General features: G+C 39.9%; 1 protein-coding gene across 1 annotated transcript in view; it reads left to right on the top strand.

Moving 5' to 3' along the window:
- The first annotated feature begins 694 nt into the window (after positions 1-694).
- The window catches only part of cspg4 (chondroitin sulfate proteoglycan 4), a 70,666-nt gene continuing 45,640 nt past the window's right edge, over positions 695-25,720 (top strand). The window contains exon 1 of the mRNA XM_046038456.1: positions 695-785. Coding sequence (XP_045894412.1) covers positions 710-785 — 76 coding nt within the window. The 5' untranslated portion in view covers positions 695-709. The remainder of the gene's footprint in view (positions 786-25,720) is intronic.

The following is a 25,720-nucleotide window of genomic DNA, read 5'->3' as shown; positions in this document are numbered from 1 at the left end:
CACAACACACCTCTACAGCACGCTAAAGTGTGAGCCTAATTAGCTTCGGGAGCAGGTTTGTTGAGCAAAAAACATAAAGAACAAGACAGTGATCAAGGGAAAGACTAGGAAGATAAAGCGCCAAGAGAGTTGGACAACCTGATTTGTCTTTAATTAAAAGTAAAAGGTTTATCCTTGCAGAAGGCAACCGCTGGTCTCCAAAGGCCACTCCAATTACTGAGTGAGACAAAAATTAGGGAGTCCTAAAAAACCAGGAGTGGCCAGACTTAGAGAAAGGCAGAGAGGTAGAGCTGATAGTTGAGAGGTGGTTCAAAAGGCATGCTTGTGAACTGATATATGTGATGTGTTTGTATGTGTGATTCTTTGCACATATGTGTGTATTAACAGGTCCTGCACTTGTGAATGTTTAAGTGCAGGGTCAGGAGGGAGGGGCAGTATATAATTTTCCAGTCTTGTAAGATGCGGGTATGTGTGTGTGTGTGTGTGTGTGTGTATGTGCGCGAGTGTGTGTGTGTGTGTGTGTAAGTGTGCTGGAGCCGGGAAGGGGGGGGTTGAAAGAGGGCGTCCCTCTCATGATCCCTCCCCAGCCCTGCCCCTTCTCAAAGAGGAGTATCCTGTAGCAGGTCCCAAAACTGGAAACTCATTCAGTGCCTACTGAATGGAGTGCCTTTAACGTGAGAGTGGATGACTTGACTTCCAGCACGAAAATATGAGAGCCCTGAATTCAGTCCTGGTCGGTGCCTTCCTGACCCTGCTCCTCTGCCTCCCCAGCCCTGGTCTTGGAGGTAAGTGAAGCTACAAATCTCTTCTGCTGTGGGATGCAAAAGAGGAGATCATATCACTGTCACTGTATGTGGCTTCCCCTATGCATAACTCAAAGCATGATAAACTTATGAGTGATATGTTAATGCCTTAAAAAAACAAACTTTAACTATGACCAGCACCAATACTGTACTGAGCAAAACGTTTATACGTTTTTTTTCCCCTTTATTTTCATTGTCCACACTCTCTGTCCTCATGCCATTCATTGCTCAGCAGTGAAACTTTCCTTTTGTTGGATGAAACTCAATACATGAGGGGAAAGATGTACCAAGGGTCTGACCCTGGTCCAAGGTCTGAGACAACATCTGTCAGTTTTTCATCAATTTCATATTTCTTTGCCTTTTCCTTCTGTGCCTGGCTTTTTCTGTGTGCTTTTACCTTGAGAATGTTTGCATTGAAAGGGTGTTGCCAAAAGGCAGGGGAGGTAGTGAAGTTGAAGCCCTCTCTGGTTAGGAGGTGAGCTGAGGTCCCTCTGCCGGCAGCAATGAATGGCTCTTTCAGAGGGAAGTGCATAGTGGCAGGCAGAGCAGCTCCTTATCCACCCAGAGAGGAGATGAAAGTGAGAGAGAGAGAAAGAGAGAGAGAGGCTAGTAAGGGAGTGAGAGAGGCAGTGTGTATATTGGGGAGGGGGATGTTGGAAGGCCAAGGCACATACAATGGCCCCATAGTGCAGGAGTAAAGTCAGCTACAGATGTACCTTTCTCAATATGATTTGATGCAGCAGGTCTTCCTCATATTGCTACTGAGAGTGAGTACTGTTAGTGTGGGGTGTACAGTGTTTGGGTGAGGCAAATCTGGTATGTGAATGGGATAGTGTGTTCAAACAGCTTAACCAACTCACCTCAGCGCAAAATTGTACATATGGCAAGTTGGCAGGATTAGCACTGGACCTAAAACAGCTGTTGAGCCCATTGTCTTCCGCCAGCTGTCAGAACTCTCACTGCAAATTCCACTCCAATTAAGTCTGGGCAAACCTCTCCATGAGTGTCTCATTGGCAGCTAAAGTGAAAAAGTGGCTGTTGATCTGAACAGAAGAGTATTGCTTTGTTTCAGTGGCACAGAATCAAAGCTCAGCTGGAGAGCTGGATTCATTTCTCCTGCACTGTGATCTGTTTGCCACAAGCATGAAAACAGTCATCTGCCCTTCTGTTTGCTCATTTATAGATAAACCCCACTGACTGGCGTGACAATGACACCTCCGCTAAAGAATTAGCTGTACACTGAGCAAACAGTGAGTGCCGTTTCAGTGTGGTCACATTGCATTTGCTGACAAGAAACCTTTTGCGTAACAGTGTGCAGTATCTTAATGCAGATATACGTACAGTAGTTAGCATTATAGTTCTCGCTGACTGGTTAAATGGTGCAGTAGATGTAATTTTCCACATATTTTAAACCAAATGTTCCTCTAATCAAAATGATGGCAGAATAAAAGAGGAAAACTGTATGATGGAACCATTTCTCCTCATCTAATTATCTGCTGGCAGAATCCTCGCTGCCTCAGTGTGTACAACAGTACTCACCCACTGACCCTGGAGAACTAAATGCTAATGTTGACCAGATGTACCGAGTCACTGATTAGATTTTGGCCCCCCGTGAGCTCCACAAAATGCTTGCCACAAGCTATCAGGGGACTCTTCCACCAACTACCTAGAAAGCTTGCAGAAGGTTTCATTTTATCCCTGTGTTTACATCTTCAAATAACACAGGCCAAGCACCACATGACATCCAGATACCTGGGTGTTCTTCAGCTCATTGGCACCTTTCTTTACAGAAGCACTGTGCATTCCAAAAGTGGTCTACCTGTACCTACTCGTACTATATTTCAGAAACATCTTGCTCAGTAGCAGAAGTGAATTGAACTAAATCATCAATGCAGCACAGGGAGCCTTCCATGAGTTTTCTTCAGTGGTGCAACCTCTGTAGCCTTCTGGTGATTTCATGGCCCTCACTTCAGCATTGTACCAGTGATTGATGACACCATAGGCGCTTTTCAACCAAAAGTCCCCAGATCTTTTTTAAGGAACTAAAAGGTTCCTTCAGCCCACTGTTGTGTGCGTTTCCACCGTGGTCTAAAGACCTATGAAGATTAGGCAAATTAACCAGCTGACGTAGGCCGTAGGCCTGGCTGTACACAGTAATGCACAGGCATCATTATTTGTAACCACTATCCATGTGCAACATTTATAAATGACCATCAGATTTGACTGGAATATAATGAAAAACTATAGGCTTAGCTTGACCATTAAAGCAGCTTTTTTGTGTGGGAGTATAATGAGGAAACGCGATAAAGTTCATTACACATTTAATACCAAACTGGATAAAGCCATAAAGTTCTTAAAATAACTCCAGTACAGAGAAAGCAGCACAAAAATAAAATTGCGACAGTTTGAAAGGTTATTAAAACATTTCCAGCTAACAAGAGCTGCAGATCAGCTGGCATCACATGTCTGTGTCTGCCTGCGTCAGAGGAACGGGATGTTCCTTTAATTACCTGCTGTAATCAGCTGGTCCGCTTGTTTTGGAGAGGAGGAGACCGACTTCGTCTCCTTGTAGAAACAACCTTCCTGACTGATGAAAACTCAAAACAACAACTTCTGACCCAGTATTTAGCCTAACCCCATCAGCTGCTCGCTGTAAACACTGAAGAACGCTGGCTGCTGTTTCCCAGCTATAAAGTTAATGCCGACATACGATCTCAGGTGGACATCCGCGAGACATGTGTGGATAACAAACTGGATAAAACCACCAAGTTCTTAAAATAACTCCAGCACAGATAAAACAATGCAAAAATAAAATCACAACAGTTTGGAAGGTTATTAAAACATTTCCAGTGACAAGAGCAGCAGATCAGCTGCAGGACTCACGTCTGTGTCGCCTGAGCGTCGGAGGAACGTGATTTTAACAAGCTTTATTACCTGCTGTAATCAGCTGTTCAGCTGGTTTTGACGAGGAGGAGACTGACTTCAGCTCTGTGTAGAAACTTCCTCACTGATGAAAACTTAAAAACAACAACTCTGGACCCAGTAGTAACTCCATCAGCTGTTCGCTGTAAACACACCCAGGCAGGCTGCTATTTACATTTAATGCCGACGATTGATCTCAGGCGGAGACATGTGTGGCTATTTGACTGCTGATTGTTTTTTATTGGTTTGCAAACAATGGTGGAAAAGAGAGGAGCAGTAGAAGACAAATACCCGACATTCTCCAGTTAAAGCCAGTAGCCTCTACTCGCCCATTCAGAAATTCACTGCAAAGCAAGCCCCGCCCCCCCAAAGTACCCGGTACTTTCAGAAAGTACTACCCCCCGAACAGGGTCTTTTTAGGGGGTAAAATGAAGACCCCAGAACTACACTAAGACCCTGGTCCCTCTGGTGGAACGCAGTGAGTTCCTCCAAAGGTTCCTAGTTCCTGCGTAAAGTTCCTTTGGTTGAAACGCAGCTGTTGATGTTTCACCTACCCAAGCACACTAAATACCTGCCAACCCCTTTAGATACTACATATCAGTGAATATCATTTCACCATAGAATTTAAAAGGGACACATCTTTTTTGACATGGGTTCTGTATTCAGCAGCCATGTGACAGCACTTTTTTTCTTAAATCGACGGATGCTCACTTTATCATGGCTCCATCTGAAATTGGACATGACATGTTCCTTCTTTAAAAAACCGCCTGCAGCTCTGTATCTCTTCAGTGGACAGTAAGGCTACCAGTTAACCAAGGTTTGGGAAAATTGCCAGGGTATTTATCATACATTTCTCTCCAGTGCTTACATGTTGTTTGGTTGGCCTGGTAATAGAGGTTGTTTTTCCTGTTTTGCTGTCTGTTGATAGGCACACAAAATCTGATGCAATGTAAATCTATTTGGAAGTTATGTGCTCCTAAGGAAGCCACTTCCTTCTATTGGCCAAACAGTTGAAAAAGTTACGAACTTCCCCATTACTAACTTTTCTGCAATGTCTTCTGTTGGTTGTCTTTTGTTGTTTTTCTGAAAATCGATTCATAAAATATTGGCATTTTCTAATATGTACAAATATGACCTGACAAATGAACAGACAGAGAACAGACGAAATGGGGAGAAAATAAAACTCCTGTCCAACTCGGTTGGCAGAACTAATGATGCTCCATGTAAAATTCAACCAATATTGATGGTGTTAAAAAAGCTACTAGAAAACATTGAGCATTGCAAACCGAATTGCTGGTGTTTGTCTTAAATTGCTTAAATAAAACACAATAAGACAGCAACATCTACTACAAACATTATCTAATGGTTTATGCTCACTTGTGAGTGTTTTAGTGACGTCTTGCTCTTGAATGTGTTTGCATTTTCAATTGCAAAGCTTAACGAGGGGATTTGCATTCCAAGACTGCATATGAGCCTGCTATCTCCCCTAGAGTATAATGTCTCTATGGTAACAAGAAGAAATAAACATGAAATTTGCCTGGGCTTTGTGAAGTGTCTGCATTACAAGGTCTCCATGTGTTCTTTGAGTTGGCAGGGAGAGTGGTGTGACTACAAGTGTCTGCACAGAAGATTAATAAGTCCAATATTTGCATTGGGAAATTGATGAGATTAGTGTTCTGCCGGATGTGTCGGACCCATAGACACACTTTGTGACCCTCCTCTCACCTCTTAGTTTAAACACAATACAATGTTAGGAGAGCATAGAATTTGCTCCAAATACATGGGGTATTTGGAGTAAATCCAAACAAGAAAATCAGAGTGTTTATAAATACAGAGTAGAATGCACAGCCCATGGTCTGCTTCCTCTCTGTTGAAATTCCACATGCAACTGAAGGAATGAATGTCTTAAAAAATAAGTGGTCACAGAAATGTGTCAGGACTAAGATATATATGTTATTATTATTTTCAATGACTTCAGTGTACATTTCCAACACAAAATTTACAATAATACACATTCCATGACTGAAAAGAAGCAGAAAGAAGAAAAATATTGCATGAATATTAAGGATGGTTTAGTAGACTTGCACAGAATATGCAGAAAAGTAATTTGCAATTTACCTTTTTATCTTAACATATTTCATGTTTTAAAAGAAACTTTGAACTTTCTCTGCTGTCGAACAAGTGTTTTTCTTCTAAAACTTAAGAGCAGTACATGAGTCATTCTTGCTCGCTCACCCTTTTGGCAAAAATGAAACCCTAATAACTCTCTACACATGGGATCCAATCAATATTGATAACATTTATAATATGATATAACCTGCCTCACTTCTGCCTTCCTGATGTTTTATCCTGCACTTTCAGAGAGAAATTTTCAGTGAATCATGGTTTATTAACTATTTTGGGGGGGATTTTGGCCTGAGGCAAACATCATTACACGAATCCAAAGTTAGCTGTATGGGCAACCTGCCTCACCCCGCTCATTTCCTCTCTATAACTTCATCTTGTTACTACAGGTAGAATTTTATATCTGACCCGCAGCAACAGGATGGGCAGCATGTCTGCCCGATGATTACAGTGTTGGTCTCATAATGGAAATGTTAGAGGCTTGACTCCTGTAACAGCATTAACTCCTGTCAAGGTGTCCTTGAGCAAGACACTGGGCCACAGCTGCTCATTCCCAGTGAGCTGCTGTAGTCAGATAAGACTGTCAGCTAAAAGCCAGAAATGTTAAATGCAAAAGAGTGCCACAGAAAAGCCAGGGTTGATGACTGTTCTATGACTTATTTTACCCAACTACAGCTATTGAGAGGAAATTTCCTGTTTAATTCAGCATGGGTCTTATTTTCATAGTTTTGACCATCATTTGTAGCAATAACATACTCACTCAAATTACTGCTAACATCTTGAAAATAATTTTGTAATTAATAAATCACCACAAACGAATTGCTAATGCAAACAAATACATACACGGTGAAAAACAGATTTGGAGAAACGAGGGATCAATAGGGGCCCACTAGCTTATTATTGCCCCAAGGCCCCCTAGTTAGTTAATCTGGCCCTGCCTACAGGTTTCCTTGTCTGATCCTCTGACTGCTCACGATTTTACCCTATTCTTTGGCAATGTCACCGTGTTACAGATTTAAAGCAATTAACTTGGTAAATAAAACTTAATAGTTACTGTCAGGAATGATGACCGTAACTTCAACAATAAGACCAAAGTTGAAATAAATCAGAATAATCCTTTAAAAGAGGAGAAACATGTGATGAAGCTATCAAGTTGTCCTTCACAGGGCTACAGATTTGCCAGATGCACAACCCTTCCAAAATAAAAAAATTCTGCCTTCCTTTTGAGTGTATCACTAGCATTGTTGTCACACTTAAAGCAGAGGACTCACTGACTTCAAAAGCACATATCATAGCTCAGTTTATTCTCATTGTGATGCAAGAACACTGAAAATAAAGACATGTCTCTTGCCTTGAGGACTGTATACTCCACTGGCAGATGATCTTTCCCACATTGCTCTCTTTGAGGTTGCTTGCTGTCAATGACAGTGCTACTTGAATTATATTTTCGGGCCATGATCTGCTTAGAGCAGGCAGACAGCCCACACACAGACCTGATTTAGCCCCGGGTGTGTACACAAAAGAGTTTCTGTACATAAACACAAGCGGAGATTCTGTCCCTATATGGAATGTCAAAGGCCATGTCATGGTGTGCTCCTGTGTTTTTTTAACCCTTTCCACGTCAATCAGATAAGTTGGTGGAAGATTCAGAAGGTTCAGATTGTTGTTGATCTGTCATTACATTGTCGCCATGCAATTTTAGGCAATTCTAAGGACAAAGTCTTAGGAGGAGCAGTGTGGGGTTAGAGCAGCATGGATGAAGGAGGAAAGTAGTCTACATTTGCCCCAGAGGACTGCTGAAGGGCGCTCAATAGCTTTGCAGGTATTTGTTCATAAATGAATGAATAATTAAACGACAAATAACATGTTTGTCCTTAAGTAATGGCACTAGAGGTGAAGTCAGGGGATCAACAAAGTCTATTGGATGGGGACCATGAATGCTTGTACAACATTTGATGACAATCCATCCAATAGTTGTTGAGATATTTCAGACAGGACCAAAGTGGTGGACAGACTGACATTGCCAGTCAGAGACAAATCCATCAGTGGACACAGTAAAAGTTCTTGGGACAAAGTCCTTTTACATTTGTGTCCTCTGCCAAAAGCTTGATATACTCGGAAATCTGGAATAGTAGATTAAATTTGATTCATGATATTTTTGAGCATATTGGGTTTTTGCAGCAGCAGATAATGTCAAATGGATAAGAATAAGATTAATGTTGATTTCAGAACATAATAAAGAGTAAACACAGTGAGATATAAAAAAATAAATAAATAAATTAACCAAAAGGGTGGAGAAACACCCTAAAGTCAAATACTACCTACCGAGATGCACTGCACTGATAATGTTGTGCACATTAGGATACCTGTAGGACCACAATGGGGCTAAGACATGAAGTGGAACATTTAAAATCAGTGTGTGTAGTGACCCTGACACAGACAGGCTTATATTCTTCCCCCACTGCAGCAAATGAACTCTGCGTGTTTATTTTTGATAAGAGCTGTTGGGGAGTTTAGTGCCCAAAATGAAAACTCCAGAAAAAATTCTCATCATCACAGAACTGCCAAGTTTTCAATAAGCAAGAATTATGCATGACCAGATGTCTCGATACAAGTGGCCTCTATGGGTTTTTTCCATTTTATTCTAAATTTTTTTTAGAGAATAGTCTGTTTTATCGTATTTTTGGTTGAATAAAGAAAAATCAGCTCTATTCTGGCTGCCATTGTTTCTCTTATCCATTGAAAATAAATTAAAAGGAAAAAGGAATAACAAAATGTCTTCTTACCCCAAAGGGCTTTTATGAAATTATTCAGTTGGTTCATTCTCTCCCCACCACCAACGTCCTTCACCCCACCTCACCCCACCCCACCCTACCCTACACCCTAAACCTATCCATTGAAATTAAATTAAAAGGCAAAAGGAATAACAAAATGTAATTTTGCCCCAAAGGGCTCTTATGGAATTACTCAGTATTTACCCCACAAACCATTCTCAAGATCCTTCCTTCTTGTTTATCGTGAATGTTATCAGCTGGCAACAGATATTGTTATCTAACATCATCACTTGACATAAATTAATTTCTTAATCAGATTCAGGAACAATGCTTGCTCTGTTGAACACTCTGTATCGCATGTAACTCACATGCCCTGATCAGTGGAATCAGACTGATGTGGCCAGTGGGGTAACAAAAGGCTGCTTAGGCACTGGAAAAGCAGCGTGAATCATGGGAAATGTTTCCAGTGTTTGGCTGATTCATCTGAGACATGTTAGGAAAAGCCTGAGGTTTCCACTCCAACATCTGGAGTCTGCTTGGTCAGTTAGTAGCAAGCCAAAGCTGGAGGCTTTAATCAAATTGTCCCTCCACTTCTCTTGCCTAATATAGACAAAACAACTGTGGTGAAAGAATGTGAGTGTGCTGCAATTAGTCAAGTTTTGAAGAATGCCCAGTAGTCTGAAGTAGTTCTTGAAACTGGGACTGAGAGACCAGTTTGTTATCAGATGTGTTTTACTGTATGTTTGTTCTCTCAGCAACCCTCCAACTCCTGGGAACTTGTTCTTACATTTTATATTATATAAAGTAAGCCATGCACAGTAGTGACTCAAATACATCAACACTATCCATGTATGCTGTATTTCACATGCATTAAGTTTTGATCTACATAACTCTATCCCTTAGAGACTTGAGTTTGCTATTTTTACAAGTCCAGCAGGGACAGTAGCTTGCACATGAATATGACTCACTATTTTAAATATAGAGAAATCCACTGCAAATGCAGGGACTCCCTCCAGCCCAGAGGGTGTATGACTCATAAGCACAAGGCTGCAGTGGTTAATCATGAGACATCAGACTCCAAACGAATAGTTTTTTGTGCTTTTAATTAGTTCTCGACTCCAAAAAGTTATTAGCCTTTACTCCATGACTAGGAATTGAGCTTTAGCCACAAGGCGCTATGATATGTGCATCTCCTGAGAGAACTAAAATATTTCTACTTAGTGCAGTTGGTCACAGACAGTTTTGACAGTCTAACAAAGAGATTCTCGCAAACACCTGGCACCTGGAGGATATCTTCACCTAGATTGTGACTTAATTGTCTTTATTTTCCATGAGGATGACTTTGAACTACGTAAAATAAATATGAACATCCCATTTTTCATCGAAATAGCTAGTCTCTTGCTCTATCATTCCCACAACATTGCAGCGGGAGGCTGCAGTTAGGAGGGCCACTTTTCACAGCATGCTGACATGAAGGCAGATCTGCGCCAGCTCCCATCCTGTTGAAAATCTTCATCAGCACTGCCGAGGGACCATGAAGAGTTATGAGTAATTTGACGCCAGACAGCCTCATTACATAGTGGGTTCAGACAGAATCAAGGGGGCTGAGGATAGCACCAGATCTGGAATCGGGCAGATGACAGTCTGGAATAGCTTGCACCAGATAAATATAGCTAGACGGGAGAACCAACAAAAGAGCTTTTTGCTTCACATGAGGTTGATGAAAGAGGTAAGGGGGGAGGAAAGGGATCCAGGGTGTGTGTTATGTGTCTGTTCATGAGTGTGTTTTTGTGTGCGTGTGTGACAGGGCGTGTATTCTCTATGTGCTGTGGTTCACACAGATCCCAGTGTTAGGAGGCCAGAGCCAATGTCATCATCCTGCTGGTTAGGAAGGCCTAAAATAACCAGAGGAAATGATGTGTCCCATGAAGTTTGGTTTGAGTGACTGACTATATGGTCGCCTGCAGTAGTATGAAGCAGACAACAGCTGCACAGTGAAGCTGAAGCACACATCACTGGTCTGCCAAGCCCGACAACCCAGCTACTTGTGCAATCATGTGTTGAATCTTTCACACAGTTGTGGCACAACAGATGCTAATAAGTTCAACATTGTTTTATGAAATATTGTGAAGTGAGAATAAACTCAGATTATGTGTGGCCAGTTATATGTCAGTTTAATTCTTCCTTCACTAATTAGATTCCATTATCTATATCTACATATGTATATATCTATATCTAACCCACAGAAATTAAACAAAAAAGTTAGCAGTGTGCTGCTTTCCTTCCTTAAGGGTGGTGTAAGCGAATCTAATCCAATAGACGTCTTTTTGTCAAATTCTGCAACCATGTCCTCACAGTCTGCTAGCTATCTGTTGTGTGTGTGTGTGTGCTGAAAAGAAATCTGGTGATAGCACACAGTACTCGCTCTGTAAATGGGAAACAAACATAGTGGCTCGGACACCACACACAACATTATTCCAGCCATTCCATTATTTTTGTGTCAATTATGTTAAATAACTTAACCACCGACATTCAGCTTTCAAGTTTGCCAAAACATGTTGTTGTTGTGATGTTAGCTGTTGTAACAGGAGAGCTGGTGGCTCTAGGACAGCCTTGTCCTTTCTACGCGTTAGCTTCGCAGCAGCAACTGTGCAATCGACAACTTATCTAACATTAGTTACATTACTTACTGTGTCGCTGTCCACTCCATATCACAGTATTTGTCATGTTGTTGGATTTCTCCAGAATCGCTTACGCTACCTTTAACATACAGTATAAAGTAAAACATCCGTTCACCACTCTTATCATAAAAAATCCATTTTTATTGCTTCATGATCAAACCTCTACTAGAAATTATGAGGAAGACTAGATGAGTCTCCATCATACATTCTTCCTGGTTGAAAATTTATGTCTCGCTCTTCGTGTCTCACCTCCAAGCATATGTTTGCATTTCCAGACATAATTCACATCTCATGAAAATTGGGGAGATCAAGCTAAAAAATGGTTACATGCTTGATTATACAAACAGAGAAAGTTAGCACATTCCTTAAACCTTATCTGTCTTGTGCAAGAGATAAGAGAAAGATTGCAAGAGAATGAGAAAAACAATTGGATTCTTTGGGCAACTGACAACAGCAGCCGAATGCATTGAAGTCAACAAATGGTCGGCCAAAACCAGAAGAAATGCACATGACAGGAGAGATGAGTATGTGCTCTGAGAACAACCAGTATTTTTGTGGCCAACTGTGTAATCTCATATACCATATTGTGCCAAACTAGGCCATGGGAATAGGCCCATGGGGAATGTCAAGATACTGAATAGGGAAGCTGACCGCGTGTGACCCCGGAGCATCCCGTCACTTTACAGCCAAAAAAACATTCCCAAGCTTCTCTTCAAGACAAATCTCTATTGTATAAGTGACCACATAGGAGACACTCTAGATCTTTCAAACATTGTTGAGTTCAGTTTAGATTTGGTGACCTTAATTGCAATACTCTCAGAATCATTTTGTTTTTATGGTCCTTTGAAGAGGAATGTAAAGCAAACCAATGATACACATGGCCTGTTCAAGTAAAATCTAACAGCAATGTGGTCCAATTCTTGTTTAATAACCTCCAGAGGCTACATAGCTAATTTGAAGCGTGAGAGAGCATTTTGCTACACATAAGGGTACCAATAATCATTGGATGGCAAATAGCTTGAGGTCAGCCTACTGGCTGCCTGATTTTTTATGCACATTAATTTATTAGAAAGACATGAGCAAGCTCCTGGTGTTTATTTGCCCTTTTTCCATTAAATGTATAAACTAATCATGGTGATATATGGAAAAGAAAAATTAATGTGTTATGTAACCAGATGGCCATTCAGTCGACGCGGACGGAGGGGAAAGTCTGGTGTGTCGCATTTATTATAAGTCCTAAATATCAAAATTATTTTGTGTTGAACCAACACTTTAACTCACTGGTCTGTCTGTGAACGTCCATATATTAATAATATTAAGACCATCTTTTCACCTCAGCAGGTGAATCCAGCTGAAAGCTATGATCCTTTATTAATTTAACTAATCAGCCTGAGTTCAGTCTCCTGTGGGAGATGTAGGTGAAGAGGAGGTGACACTTTTAATCAGGTGTTGTGAGTCAATTGAGACATCATGGATGGTGGAAGCAACTTTAAGGAGGGTGTGTCTAAAGTGTTGTGCACACAGGTTAAAGAAAAAGCAGCAGTTTAAAATAGAAATACTATCTCTGGATAGTGTGGCCCAAACTTTAAAATAGGAAAATCTTTCCATGATCAGATTTCATTCTCATTTAAAAAAAAAAAAACAGTTTTACAGCTTCAACAAACTTTCTCCAAACAAAATGAATGCTTTCCACTTTGCAACCAGACATTATCAAAACAAGATAGCACATCATGGGACAGAAATACAGTTTGATACAATCAGTCATAGTAAGGGAAATATAAAAACTTCCACAAAAGAATAATAATAACACAGAGACGTTTTCTTATCTCTGCAGAAGAAAGGATTTGCTTTCTGTTATTTGTCAAATCATGTATTTGGGTGGAAGTCTCAACTCTAACTTGCTCAGCAGCTGTTGTTGCTAAGAAATCATAGTGTCATCCAACATTCAGCTACTTGTGAGCACAAATATTTTCCTGGCAACTGAAAGTGGAATAAACTGGGTTCACTGCCATGCCAAATTGTGGATTCCATTTCCAGACATAATTGAACATGGTTGTCTAAGGAAGAGAAGTCTGTCATGTTATCTTAAAGGTTGCATATATAGTAGCAGTTCTTGTGTTCCCGATGCTTTTGCATGACAACTAAATAACAGAGATTGTAATTATGTTGATAATTGAAACAAAGTAAACATCTTATGCCAGTAGAATTAATCAGTTTGATGACTGATTGCGCATAATCAAGAATAGATATGAATAATAGCTCATTGATTAGGTTTAATCATGAACATCCTTATTAGAGACTGCACAATCTAAACACAAACAGGACCACTTCAAACTGCCACTTCTGCTTGAAGCCTATAACAAATAACAGTATATGCTCATTAAACACATGTTGACATCACCATAACCTTCCCTTCTCCTCTAATGGGAAACCTTCCGCCCCCCTCATAATTGACAGACTTTTTGAACATACTCTGCTGAGCAGCCACATCTACCAATAGAATGAGACTTTTTTCAACATGATACCCACCTATAGTGCTATGTTAAAAGGTGAAATCCAGTCCACATTCTAATAAAAACATCAGTCGCTTTAAATTTGAAATAGTGCATTTGTGCCTGGCAATGTTCCGCCATTACCTTACATCTGTCTTTGTGTATGTAGGCCAGCATTCCTGAGCCAGTTGTTGGGTTGAGTGGATACAGTTTGGGAGCTGATACAGGGAATTACATCTGCAGTACCTTCAAGTGGCAATGAAATGTAAAACTGCTGCATGGAAGTGTCAGTGAATTTAGGATTAAGGTCTGGCTGCAGAGTTTGTTTTGTACACAGCACTTAAGCTGCTATTTGTGATACCCAAAAGACAAATAACAATACTATTAAAGGATATGTTTACATTTTTTCAAGTCTATCTTACTGTAAAACAGTACTTATATATGCATAAGTATGGTACATTGAAAAACGTATTGCTCACTGTAAGGCAAATCTGATGCTGTAAATAATTTTGAATTATATGTTTCTGCCCCACTAGAGAGGCCAAAAGTACCAGATGGTGAGATGAGCCTGTCCAATACTTTCTTCCAACTATATAATTCATTGGAGTACCATGAAACTTTGTATGGATATTAAAGGTCACAAGAAAACAGTCCCTAATGATTTGTATGAATCTGTGAATTTTGTTTAGTGTCACCTTCAGGTCAAAATTTCCACTAGACCATTGATATTTGAACAAGACTAAGTCTACAGCAATGCTGGTAGCTCTTTCAGGCTGTACTGAGCTAAGCCCAAACACACTCTCAATATGCTACCATGCTGATGCTAGGTGGTTATAATGTCTAACATGTTCATTTTAGTTCAGTGCGTTAGCATGCTAACATTTGCTGATTAGCACTAAACAAAAATAAAGATTAGGCTGATGGGAATGTCATTTGTTTTTGGTTTAATTTGGTCATAAACCTAATTAATAGACAAATTAAAATTTTGACCTGGTGATGGCGCCATATGGAAAGTTAGAGGATTCTTGGGTGGGGGGGCCATGAATTTTGTACACAACTTCTAGACAATCCAGTAGTTATCAGGCCTCTCACAACCAAAACTGTCTCGAACCATAAGTGTCTGTAAGATATTTTGTGCCAATCCATTTTGTACATTTTGAGATATTTTAAGTGAAACCTTTGACCTGCTGTTGGTGCCAGAGGTAAGGTCAGAGGATCACCAAAGAAAGACCGTGTGTTATTAGTTTTTTTCCAGTATCTTAATGTTGTGGGGTGTAATGAAGACTGCAGACAATACTGGCTTATAGCAGGGATCAAGATTTTTGTCCTTTTACTTTATCACCAAATTCACCTATGGGCATTACGGCAGTACATACATTTAGTCAAACATTCCATTTTAGCCCATAACATACTGATCTATTACACTGTGACTCCCTCATTATCAGACTCTTTTTCCCCCAAAGCATGTGGTTTCATTCCTGTAATTTAGGTTATGTGAAGTGTTACTATCAGATGTATGATGATTCATTCACAGACGATAACAGTTTTACCTTGACCAGAAAAGAACTGCTCAGGCCTCTTTTAAATGCACGTCATAAACTATTGATGGTGGTCTCCATGTGAACTCACTGCTGACTCCTGAATCACATTGCTCCAGAGTGAGGTCATTTGGAAACAAAGTTAATGGCCCGAAATAGTGTGTCTGCATGGAGAAATAGGGGTGTTGGATAATATGTACTGTAACCGGCGGTTGTACTGGATATAAACAGTAAATGAGGCTTTAACTGTGAGCAGGTGTCTTCTGTTACGAATATAATATATTTCCTTCCGGTCAGTCTTCAGCTACAGAAATAAAGTGTTTAGAAAAAAGGGCCCCATGGTATTGCTGAGTGAAATATAAATAAATAATGTTAAACTACTTTACATCAAAGTCACATATGAGCACATGGCAAAATTTTAGTGAATCGCCGTGAAGAAATGAAACACACATTGTGTGCGGAGGATGCTGTGGTGGTGTAGAGCTGCACATATCTATTGCCAAATCCAACAGGACCAGCCCTGCACTGCCTGGCTCCACCCTGCCTCGTCCTTCTATGTCAGCTCACCTCAGTCTTCTCCTCAAACTCCAAGAAAGGATCTTGTTAACAATATGAATACAGTGACTTCTTTTTCTATATTATATTATATATATTAATTACTATGGCATACATGATGAAATTAAAATCAGATAACAAACACAGCTTTGATAACTTACTATGGTTGGATAGCAGTTTTTCAATTAAAAGATGCAGCGAAAGTTAGACTACACAATAATAGCTACCTCCGCTTTCCTCTCTTGGCTCTTTCAATACACTTCAATCCAAATTCTGTGGTTTTGTGGCTGAATAGACATTTCTCAGTGTATAGTTAATCCAGTGTACAGCAGCACATCCTTACGATTGTGCCAGAGAATGTACACTATGTTTTACAGAAAGATTGCATACTGTAAATAGGTGTTCAAAATATGTTTTTCTGTCATTTCCGCCATAATATACACAGTAGACAACAATAACACATGAGCGGATCACATGTCTCATCTGATTTGACTTTATGAGTGCATAGCCTGAACCACAACATCCTGCTTAACCAAGACACTGGACAACAAAGGAACTATTGTAACAAACTATTGAATCTCTACAGTGTTACTCAAATCCAGTGTTGGCTTGGAAGCCACACAGCTGAGTATTCACGCCATCCCATATTTTGCAGTACAGTTTTCTGGATGTGTTTATTTCCATGGGTCTTATTCTTGGTGAATTGAGCGCATCTGTAGAACATCTGAATGCCAGCTGGATGGTATTGGATGCCTTTGGCGGGATTATCGAGAATCAGTGCATTTCGGAACAACGTGTGTTAGTAGTCAGAAATATATGGGCTTCATTTGGCCGGTGGAAATCAATTCCTCAACCTCATTTAAATTCTAATAAACAACTGTGAATATATTCATAACTAGAGGCCAGGACTCATTTACATCGAATTCACAGGGCCAGTGTTGTGAATTTTGAAAAGCAACACATGCTGTGTTACATACATGGTTCAAATCCATTATAGTATCTAGAATCCTAACACTGATGTATTAAACAGAGGCAGTTGGGTTTTCTATAGTTACATGGCAACAGCTGAGAGCATCAGTGTCCATTAGCAGTCGTCCAGAACTGCAGCTAAAAGAGAGGTGCTCAGTGTACACACAAACAATACAACACATTTCAATTATGTTGTTGGTCAACATAAATCCACACTTGTAGTTTGTGTGTGCCTTAGTTTAACTACAGCTTCTCATTGAACATGACTGTTGCGGTTAGCACTGCCACATCAGATGAACTGAAGCAGTTAAAAATAAAACACATTATTAAGGTCTTATGAAGCTGCTGTCACACAGAAAGTGACGCTATTGGAAACAAGACCAACGCCCTGACACTATGCCAAGGCCTTCTGGTGAAACAGCAGATCAGAAGCCCCAGAAGGAGTTCTTTTCCCCAAAATACATCTTTTGCTGCTCACCAGAAAATCCCCTCCTCCTACTGGGTACATTGCGTACTTTCTCTTTGAGTCTTTCTTTCCATTTGCCCTTTCCTTTGCTGCCCTTAGTCAAGTGTCGGTTGGAGCAGATTTTTGAGGACACAAAGACTCCTTTTACAGTAGCCATCTGAAAAATAACTTTTGGTGCCATTTGTTTGATTTGCTTTTTTTGGGGAGGCGGTTTGCTCCACAGCCTGGGTTGGATGGCTCCTCCCTTTTGCAAGAGAGTCTGCAGGTCATAAATGTTTAAAAAAGAGCCTCCCTCTCCTCGATCCAAAACCACCTCAAAGCTTGGCAGAGTTAAAGGACGAAAGCAGTAAAACATAGCAAACACATTCCATGTCATCAGCTACACAAAACAGTGCAGGTTGTGCATGCAAGGTTGTATGTGTGTGAGCTAAATCCATGTGTGCAGTTCGGTTTTCAAAAGTTCTATCAACTCACTGCAAGTCTCACAGTTTATGTTTGCTCACCACACCCTGTATGTTTGTTTTTTATGCAGCAGAAACATGATTGTTAATATACTATCCATATGGCACGTGTAGACGGTGATGAGCACTTCACAGATAAGGAACATTTAGAAACCCCAAATTAATGTCATTAGGCACATTCAGACTGGGCAGTCACCAGTGGTAACTGTAGAATGCATATCTTGCTGAAAGGAACTGCATTTTTAGGGGGAGGAACTGACATTACTCAACCCCCCAGATTATTTGGGGGTTCAAACTGACATTCCTGCAGTCATAAACCCTCCTCTATAGCCTTCATGCTACCAGCACATATGCTTTCTCTTAATCAGGGGGTCCTTTATCTGCATTGAAGGCTGTGTGTTTTCGCCTGAGTGGATTGAATTTAGCATGTCTATGGCTCATAAGATTCTGTGAGAGCAGGAAATGAGGATCCTTGTGTGTTTACATGTGTGAGTTTTCATGTGTGTGACCATCTGAAGCATGAAGACAGATGGATGAGTCATACATTGTGAGCTCCTCATTTTTGTTGCTGCCAAAACATTCAGATCCATTGTGTTATTTTTATCCATATTTATTTCCTTTGTTGTTCTGTAAAAACTTGTTAACAAACCTGTTTGCCAAAAATATGGTTCAAAAATAAATGTAATGTAGATTTCTCTCAATAATTAGACAAGTTCAGTTCATCTGCACATACACAGTCACAAAACTATTTATCTGTGTATGTATCAGTAGACTATGTCAGGTAATGTTTAGACAACGTTAATGATCTGTTGTACAGTCTAATGGCCAGGGGGACGAAAGAGTTTTTAAATCTGTTGGTGGAGCAGCAGTCTGCCACTGAAGACACTCCTCTGCCCGATGAAGGTCTTGTGCAGAGGGTGGTGGGCATTGTCCAGTATGGACAGCAGTTTGTCCAGGGTCCTTCTTTCTGCCACTGTCACCATAGAGTCCAGCTCTGAGCCCACCACTGAGCCAGCTCTCCTCACCAGTCTGTCCGGTCGACCGGCGTCTCTCTTCTTGCTGCTTCCTCCCCAGCAAACTAAAGCATAAAAGAGGACGCTGGCCACCACAGACTGGTAAAACATCTGCAGCAGTTTTTTGCAGATGTTGCTCTGCCATTTCCTGTGGAGAGTGTCAATTGTTTTCTGTCCAGTCCCGCTTGTCATCGAGCTGCAGCCCCAGATATTTGTCCTGACCACCTCCACATCGACCCCCTCAATGGACACAGGTTGGAGATGTGGTTGCTTCCTACTGAGTTCCACCACCATCTCCTTGGTCTTGGAGGTGTTCAGCTGCAGATGGTTGGTCCTGCACCACCTCACGAATTCCTCAACCAGGCTCCTGTACTCCTCCTCCTGTCCATCCTTGATACTAATGGGGGGGAATACACGGTAGCTCCGCTTTAATCTTGAGAAGCTGCAGAGCTGCAGTCTCTATTCATTCAACTTACACTGTAAATTTCCAGCTAAACTGAGGCTTTTTCAAGACCCGTACCTCTCGCCTGCCATTCACGGGTCTTGTGCAGAGTTTTGCGTGCATGTCATGCGGCCGACAACTGGATGCACTTCGCGGTTCCTCACGGGTCTATTTCAAGTAGCCGACTATTTAAAGCGATAAAATATTCTTTGTGTGGTTTATCAACGGTGATAAATTATCTGAAAGTCCTGCGAGGTTTCGGACAACTCGGCACAACACCAGTGAAGCTGGGGCTCAGACTCTTCAGCAAATCCTTTTCGGCCACTACACACATACACGCTACGCTGACACACGCGCACTGAAGACTCAGGGTTAGAATTACAATTTTTGATTTATTTGCGCACTTTGAAAACATTTATTGAAAGTTTTACAGCATTAAACGTTAATATGTATATTGTAATGGACTGTACATTAACCTATTGGTAGAAAACTGGTAGTTCTATATAAAATCAGACGTTAAGCACCCCTGTATCGCCAAATGGCATGATCCTTGTGTCGCTGCGAAGCTTCGACTCTGAGATTGACAGTCAAATCAGGCTCTGCCCATCAAAGCATTGAATCTTCGACTATTCAGGGTCAGCCCTAGAAGTTATAAAACAGTACAATAATTTCATTATTATTCATTATTGCATTATTATTCATTATTGCATTAACAAAAAAAGTAAATTAAAGAACTTACTGAGAATTATCTGTGCCCAATCAAGCGTCACACCCTATGAATCAAAGAAAGGATCAAAATGCAGTCATGCAGCTTTCACTGCTGACCAAACTGCATTATACGTGCTTAAAATACAGCGTCTCATTTGTCTGAGAAAGACAGCCACATACACAGCCAACTATTTGTAGCGATGGCTTGTTAACCATTAATTATGCTGCCATTGCTGAGTACTTGCACATTATTCAATTAACTCAAATGTAAACTATCTCTGCAGGTGGGCTGCCAATATTCAGACAGTAAATAAATAAAAGAGAGCACAAAACAGCAGTGAATTACCTTTAGTAACCTCTCTGAAAATGGGAGTTGTTGTTGTCACAAGTAACTATAATGTTTAAGTGAAACCAGGTTTTCTCAGACTGAGGCTGGTGTCTTGGATATATCAACCTTTCCCTACCTCCTCTTGGGATGTTCTTTGCTTAAAACAATAGTGTGTACAAGCTGTCTCTCCAAAATTAGCTGTTTTTAATTTGTCAAAAAACTAACCATCTCATGATCCCTCAAAGTCTGTTAAAACTGAACCATCTGAACATTTGGAACATCAAACCAGCCAAGAGAGGCTCTAAGTCTTTTTGTCTTTTTGGTTAGACTTTTGCTTGTTATTAACTTTGGGTTAAGTTTGGGAGCAAGCAATCAACGGATTATAAATTGGTTCAAAAGGATTGAGTCAGTGGAATCAAAGCAGAAAAAAAACTGCACACCCAAAAAGAGATAGAAATGATATCAGCCACCCACACACATGATGGGAAAAATTGCTAATGAGTCTTTATGAATGTCTGACCCTAATAAGAGTATAATCACATTGGGAGCTGTGAAATCATGTGCTCACCCATTAGCAAAAGGAACCCACTTCTCACTCTCTCCGATTAGTGCAAGGAGCTCCCAAAAGGGCCGTTAGCATGCACACTCGTGAATGTATTTAATTCCAGAGGAATTTTAATTACACTCAGATAGCTTTCAACTGGGTTAGCTTGTGTTGTTTAGATAGTAAATTAATGGTTTTCTAAGCTGTTTTCATTACATCCGCAAATTCAAACAGGAGCAAACATGTAGACAACAATATCACAGGTAATGTTAGTGCCTTCTTTTAATCATGAAAAACATTTAAACATATTTAACCAATTATACTATCCAGTCATGGGGCTCTAAGTACTTGAATCCAGTCTCCATTTCCCAAAATTGATGTCTGTTTCAGATTTCTGTGCTCTCAGAGTCAGATTCAAGTCTGTTGAATGTCCACTGCTAATGATCAGTTGAGTGACTGATTGGTTGATTGCTTTGAACACTAAACTGTATGATTCTGTTTTCAAGCCTTTTTGCCAAATAAATTAGTGAACTATTTTACTCATTGAATTAAAAAAGAAGAATCTAATAGGAAAACATCCATTTTCTCAATTCGTCAAAGGTTACAATGTTGTAATGTTGTTTGTCTGATGAGACAAGCTGTGAAATACCCAAGACTTTTTATAGGAAGAGTGTTGCCAGCTTGACAGATCATCCAGATCTGTGAAATACACAAGAAGCTAATCCTCAGATGTATGATTATCATATTCGCTGGCATGGAATTTTATCTCCCTGTGAGGTATGAGATGTAATATATGCATGTTGAGACCATGTGGCGCATCAGTTCTCACACATATTGACATTCTGCAAGGTTTGCTTACTTAGCAGGTAAGCACCAGTGAGCACATCTGCAAATGGTTTGGGTTTCTGCTGTAGGAGGCATCCTGTCCCATTTCCCCCATGTTTTACAGGTGAAAGTATATCATTTTTACTTTATTGAGGCAAAACTGAACAGAAAAGTTTAATCTTCACAAACTCTTCCTCCTCCATCCAGATGGCATAATGCATTATAAGACCCTTTTTGGAAAAAGTTCAAATACTTTTATACTTTTATTAACATTCAAGTAACAACTAATGAATCACAATGAATATCCCAAATACAGTTTTGCAAGGGGGATTTCTGCAGGAAGTCAAAAGAAGAGTGAGTATAACAGAAAAAACCTGCCTGAAGCCTTAAAACATTTTAACCTTAAGAAGGGATTATAACAATGACTTTTGGATGTTTGGCTCCATGATTGAGATTAAGCTTTTTCACACAGATTGAAGTGCTTCTGTGCGTCTACTGGGAGAAGGAATTTAAAGGCACTCAAGTTCATTTTAACAAAAATTTATTCTGTAATAGTTCCTAATACACACTTGATTATGAATGAGCTGAGGAAGTTAAAAAGGCATATATCAATAGACACTGATTAAAGTGAATCAGTGTAAAATCTGCAAATTGTTTGAAGCTACATTAGGCAAGTTGTTACTTTACATTAAAACGCTCATTTCTAATTGAACTAATGTGACTAAAGAGTGACCGTAACATATCTGTATATCTGAAATTGAAATTGTGATGTCGATAATATACTTTTCTCTGCTGAATGACAAAAACTTGGATGTACTGTAGTGTCTGTGATGCCACCCATAATTTCTGAGGGGACATTTTTTTAGTTTGGAGTTAAAGAAGACAAATGTTGTGCCAAAGCTGTCGCCATAACTACCAATGGTTCTTCATTGAATCCTGGAAGACCTGTCAATTAAGTCAACACATTGCGCAAACACACCCTCTGCACATCCTGATGTCATCTTACTGAAAGAGCAATTGTCAAAATTGACATCTTGGTACAGTCTAAAGGCATAAAATTAGCAACTAGATCATTACTTCTTATGGAAAAACATGTATTAAGAGTTCTCATTATTTATTTGGCATGAGACACTTTAAGATTCAGCTATGGTGAACACTTGATTGAAAGGATCTTCCTAAACAGCAGTGACCAGTCTGTCCATAAGAAAGTTGAACTGAACAAAATAAGATGTTTGGCCATACACCTACTTTTTGGCACCATTTGCTACCATATGTAGCTGCAGTGTATATGGCTTTAAATATAAAGCAGAAAATGTTACATCAGAGAGTGAAAGTCTACTTTTCACCACTAAAAGCTGATCCAGTGCATATGCAGTACTGGATAATTGCCCTGCAAGACTGTTAAACAAGACATGTGGTCGGGGTGCCAAAGTCTGCCAAATGCCAGCATGCAGAGCACATGTTCATAAAACATTAGATGGGAAATGGAGACGAAAGAAGGTGAAGGACAGAACATTTGCTCCAGGGGGGACTATTATCTGTAACAGCACCATTATGACATACTTTCACTCATCCAGAGGGAGTTTGAGATGTAGACTCTTTAGGATAATGAAATTAATTTGCATATTTTTTAAGATTATTTTGGGAGTGTATTTTGCAGTGACAGCTGCAGATAGAGACAGCAAAGGTGGGAGAGAAATGCAGCAAAGGGCCCCAGGTTGGAAACAAACACAGGCGGCTGCGGTAAGGACTCAGCCTTAATAGTGTGCACTTTATTACAAAGAGTACGACCTAGACCTGCTCAATGCATAGTGCAATGAAAATTAATGAATGAATTGACACTAAATAAACAAAATTATGTTGATTTTTTTGTAACCAGGTATGTTCATTTACATATTCAAAGCAAGGTACACAATTCGTTCTTAGTTTACTGGATGCTAATACGACTTCATGTGCATGTAACAAACTGAAACAGTAACAAAATTTCACTGCATGCTAAAATTGTAACTGTAATTGTAATTGTAACTGTCAACTGTCAAAACTTGTCATGTCTTTAAAGGTTTTTCACTCTGTTACTTTTTGTAGTTTTAAATGAACAGTTCACTAAACCCCTATTGTGGCCGAGGCTGTTTTAAAAAGTAAAGATATATCTGTGTTGAGAAGTGTCATTGTGTACAGATTAAAATTATACCCTTAACAGTCAAACCTTTCATACAATCAATACTCGGAATTATCAGCTGTCTGGATAGACTTTGAAACCCTCAGGGGTTTGTGTTTAATTTTGTTTTCCACCAAGTCAAAGTTTACAGTGGTTGCCTGTATGAGGTTCTGTTCTGTTTTCAGCTACAGGATTTTGTGAAGGCAAGCATTGATTTTAGTCATGGGCTTTGTTTTAGTCTTCAGTCAAGACAGCGACTCTGTCTCAACTGAGCTTTCGCCTCTAGCAGTGAATAAAAAACACATTCCTCTCTTTCCCTTTCGTCGGTGCTCAGTTACTCACCGCTGTTGATGATCTCTCTCTCTCTCTCTCTCTCTCTCTCTCTCTCTCTCTCTCTCACACTCGCTCTCATTGGCACTGTGTTTCAATATTGTGCTCCTCCAAACCCAGGATTCATCAAAGTCTGACAGCTTTGTCAATAATCACCACACAAAGTGGGCAAAAATCCATCTAGCGCCTCAATGAGATGTACAAATGTGCTCATAAATCTAAATATAGCAGATGACCTGTCAGCATTTTATGTAAAACTATGTGAAGTGATGTGGGTATAATGTACAATATGTGCGCAAGCCATCTGTGCCCATGGCATGTCTTATACCATCAAGTTACTCACCCGTGTGTGGCGCTTTTATCAGTTGATGTAATTAGGCCAGGGCAAGATTAAATATTTGTCTACCTGATGATGGATGAAAGACTGACATGATGCACCAGATTATGGATGGATTAGCAGATACATTCCAACACAGTTTACACAAGAACACATGTTCTGAAACACATGCCAGTCCAATCTTAATCGATGCTTTGATAGTTTATTGATGAAGCAGCCTTGAGATACAACGTACAAGGTAGGTTTATATTATACAAAATTATACAGTAGATGGGTGAATAAATAATAAGTCATAGAAATCAAACTCCCTTCCTTACAGTCTCAAAGCTTTAGGGAAGAAGCTGCTTTGAAGTCTGATGCTACTGCAGCGGATACGTCTGCCTTGAGACAGTTGAGAAATGGATTGTACAGAATTTCAAAACTTGTCCACTGAAAGCAGATGTGGAGAGTTAATGTACCATCCTAGTTAGCTTCTGTTCCACTAGCTTTTGCAACTCAGTTATGTGGATGCTTTATATCGGCTGACTTTCCAAAATTAGCATCCTAACCCCTAAGGCCTGTTTTTTTTTTTCTAGCCATACTCTACCCAAAACAGATATCTGCAACTGTACTGAAGAGAAACATTTGAACTTCTCATTATTTAAAAAAAGACAAAACCATTTTATTGTTAGCACTTAACAATATCTTTTCAGGTAGTATTCAACAGCCTAACAATGGCTAAGATTCATATAATGTGTTGTTGTTGAAAGCTTACAAAATATATGTGAGTTCATCATGGTTAAAATTTGTAGCTGTTCAAATTCAGAATGCTTCATCGCCACAGTAGCTGAATTCATGTCTAGACCCAAAATCTAAAAGGGGATTGATTTAATTGCTTTATTCAGTTGCACATCTTTTGTACTGATATCCAACCAGGAATGATTCAATATCTTGTTGGGCTGTGAACATACAATAGGTACAATATGTTCCCAAACGTATTCTCTACTGTACATTATAACTAACACAGCAGTTGCTGTTACTGGCTTTTAAGATCATGGACGTGCATATGCTTCATAGCTTCTGAGCATACCTGAAGGCTACATTCAACTGTCACAGATGATTAGTCCTTGCATCCAGTGTTTTGGCAATTTAGACAGATCTTTGACTATAGTACAAAAGTTTCACTACACACACATCTCCATAGATCAGTGCCGCAGAGAAGCAGTCAACCTCCAACAATAGCTGTGCTGATCCGCTGTCATCCTTGAGCT

This window comes from Micropterus dolomieu, linkage group LG22 (genome assembly GCF_021292245.1).
Source record: "Micropterus dolomieu isolate WLL.071019.BEF.003 ecotype Adirondacks linkage group LG22, ASM2129224v1, whole genome shotgun sequence".
Lineage (NCBI taxonomy): Eukaryota > Metazoa > Chordata > Actinopteri > Centrarchiformes > Centrarchidae > Micropterus > Micropterus dolomieu.
The sequence above is the reverse complement of the archived record's forward strand: the minus strand, read 5'-3'. Positions and strand labels throughout refer to the sequence as shown.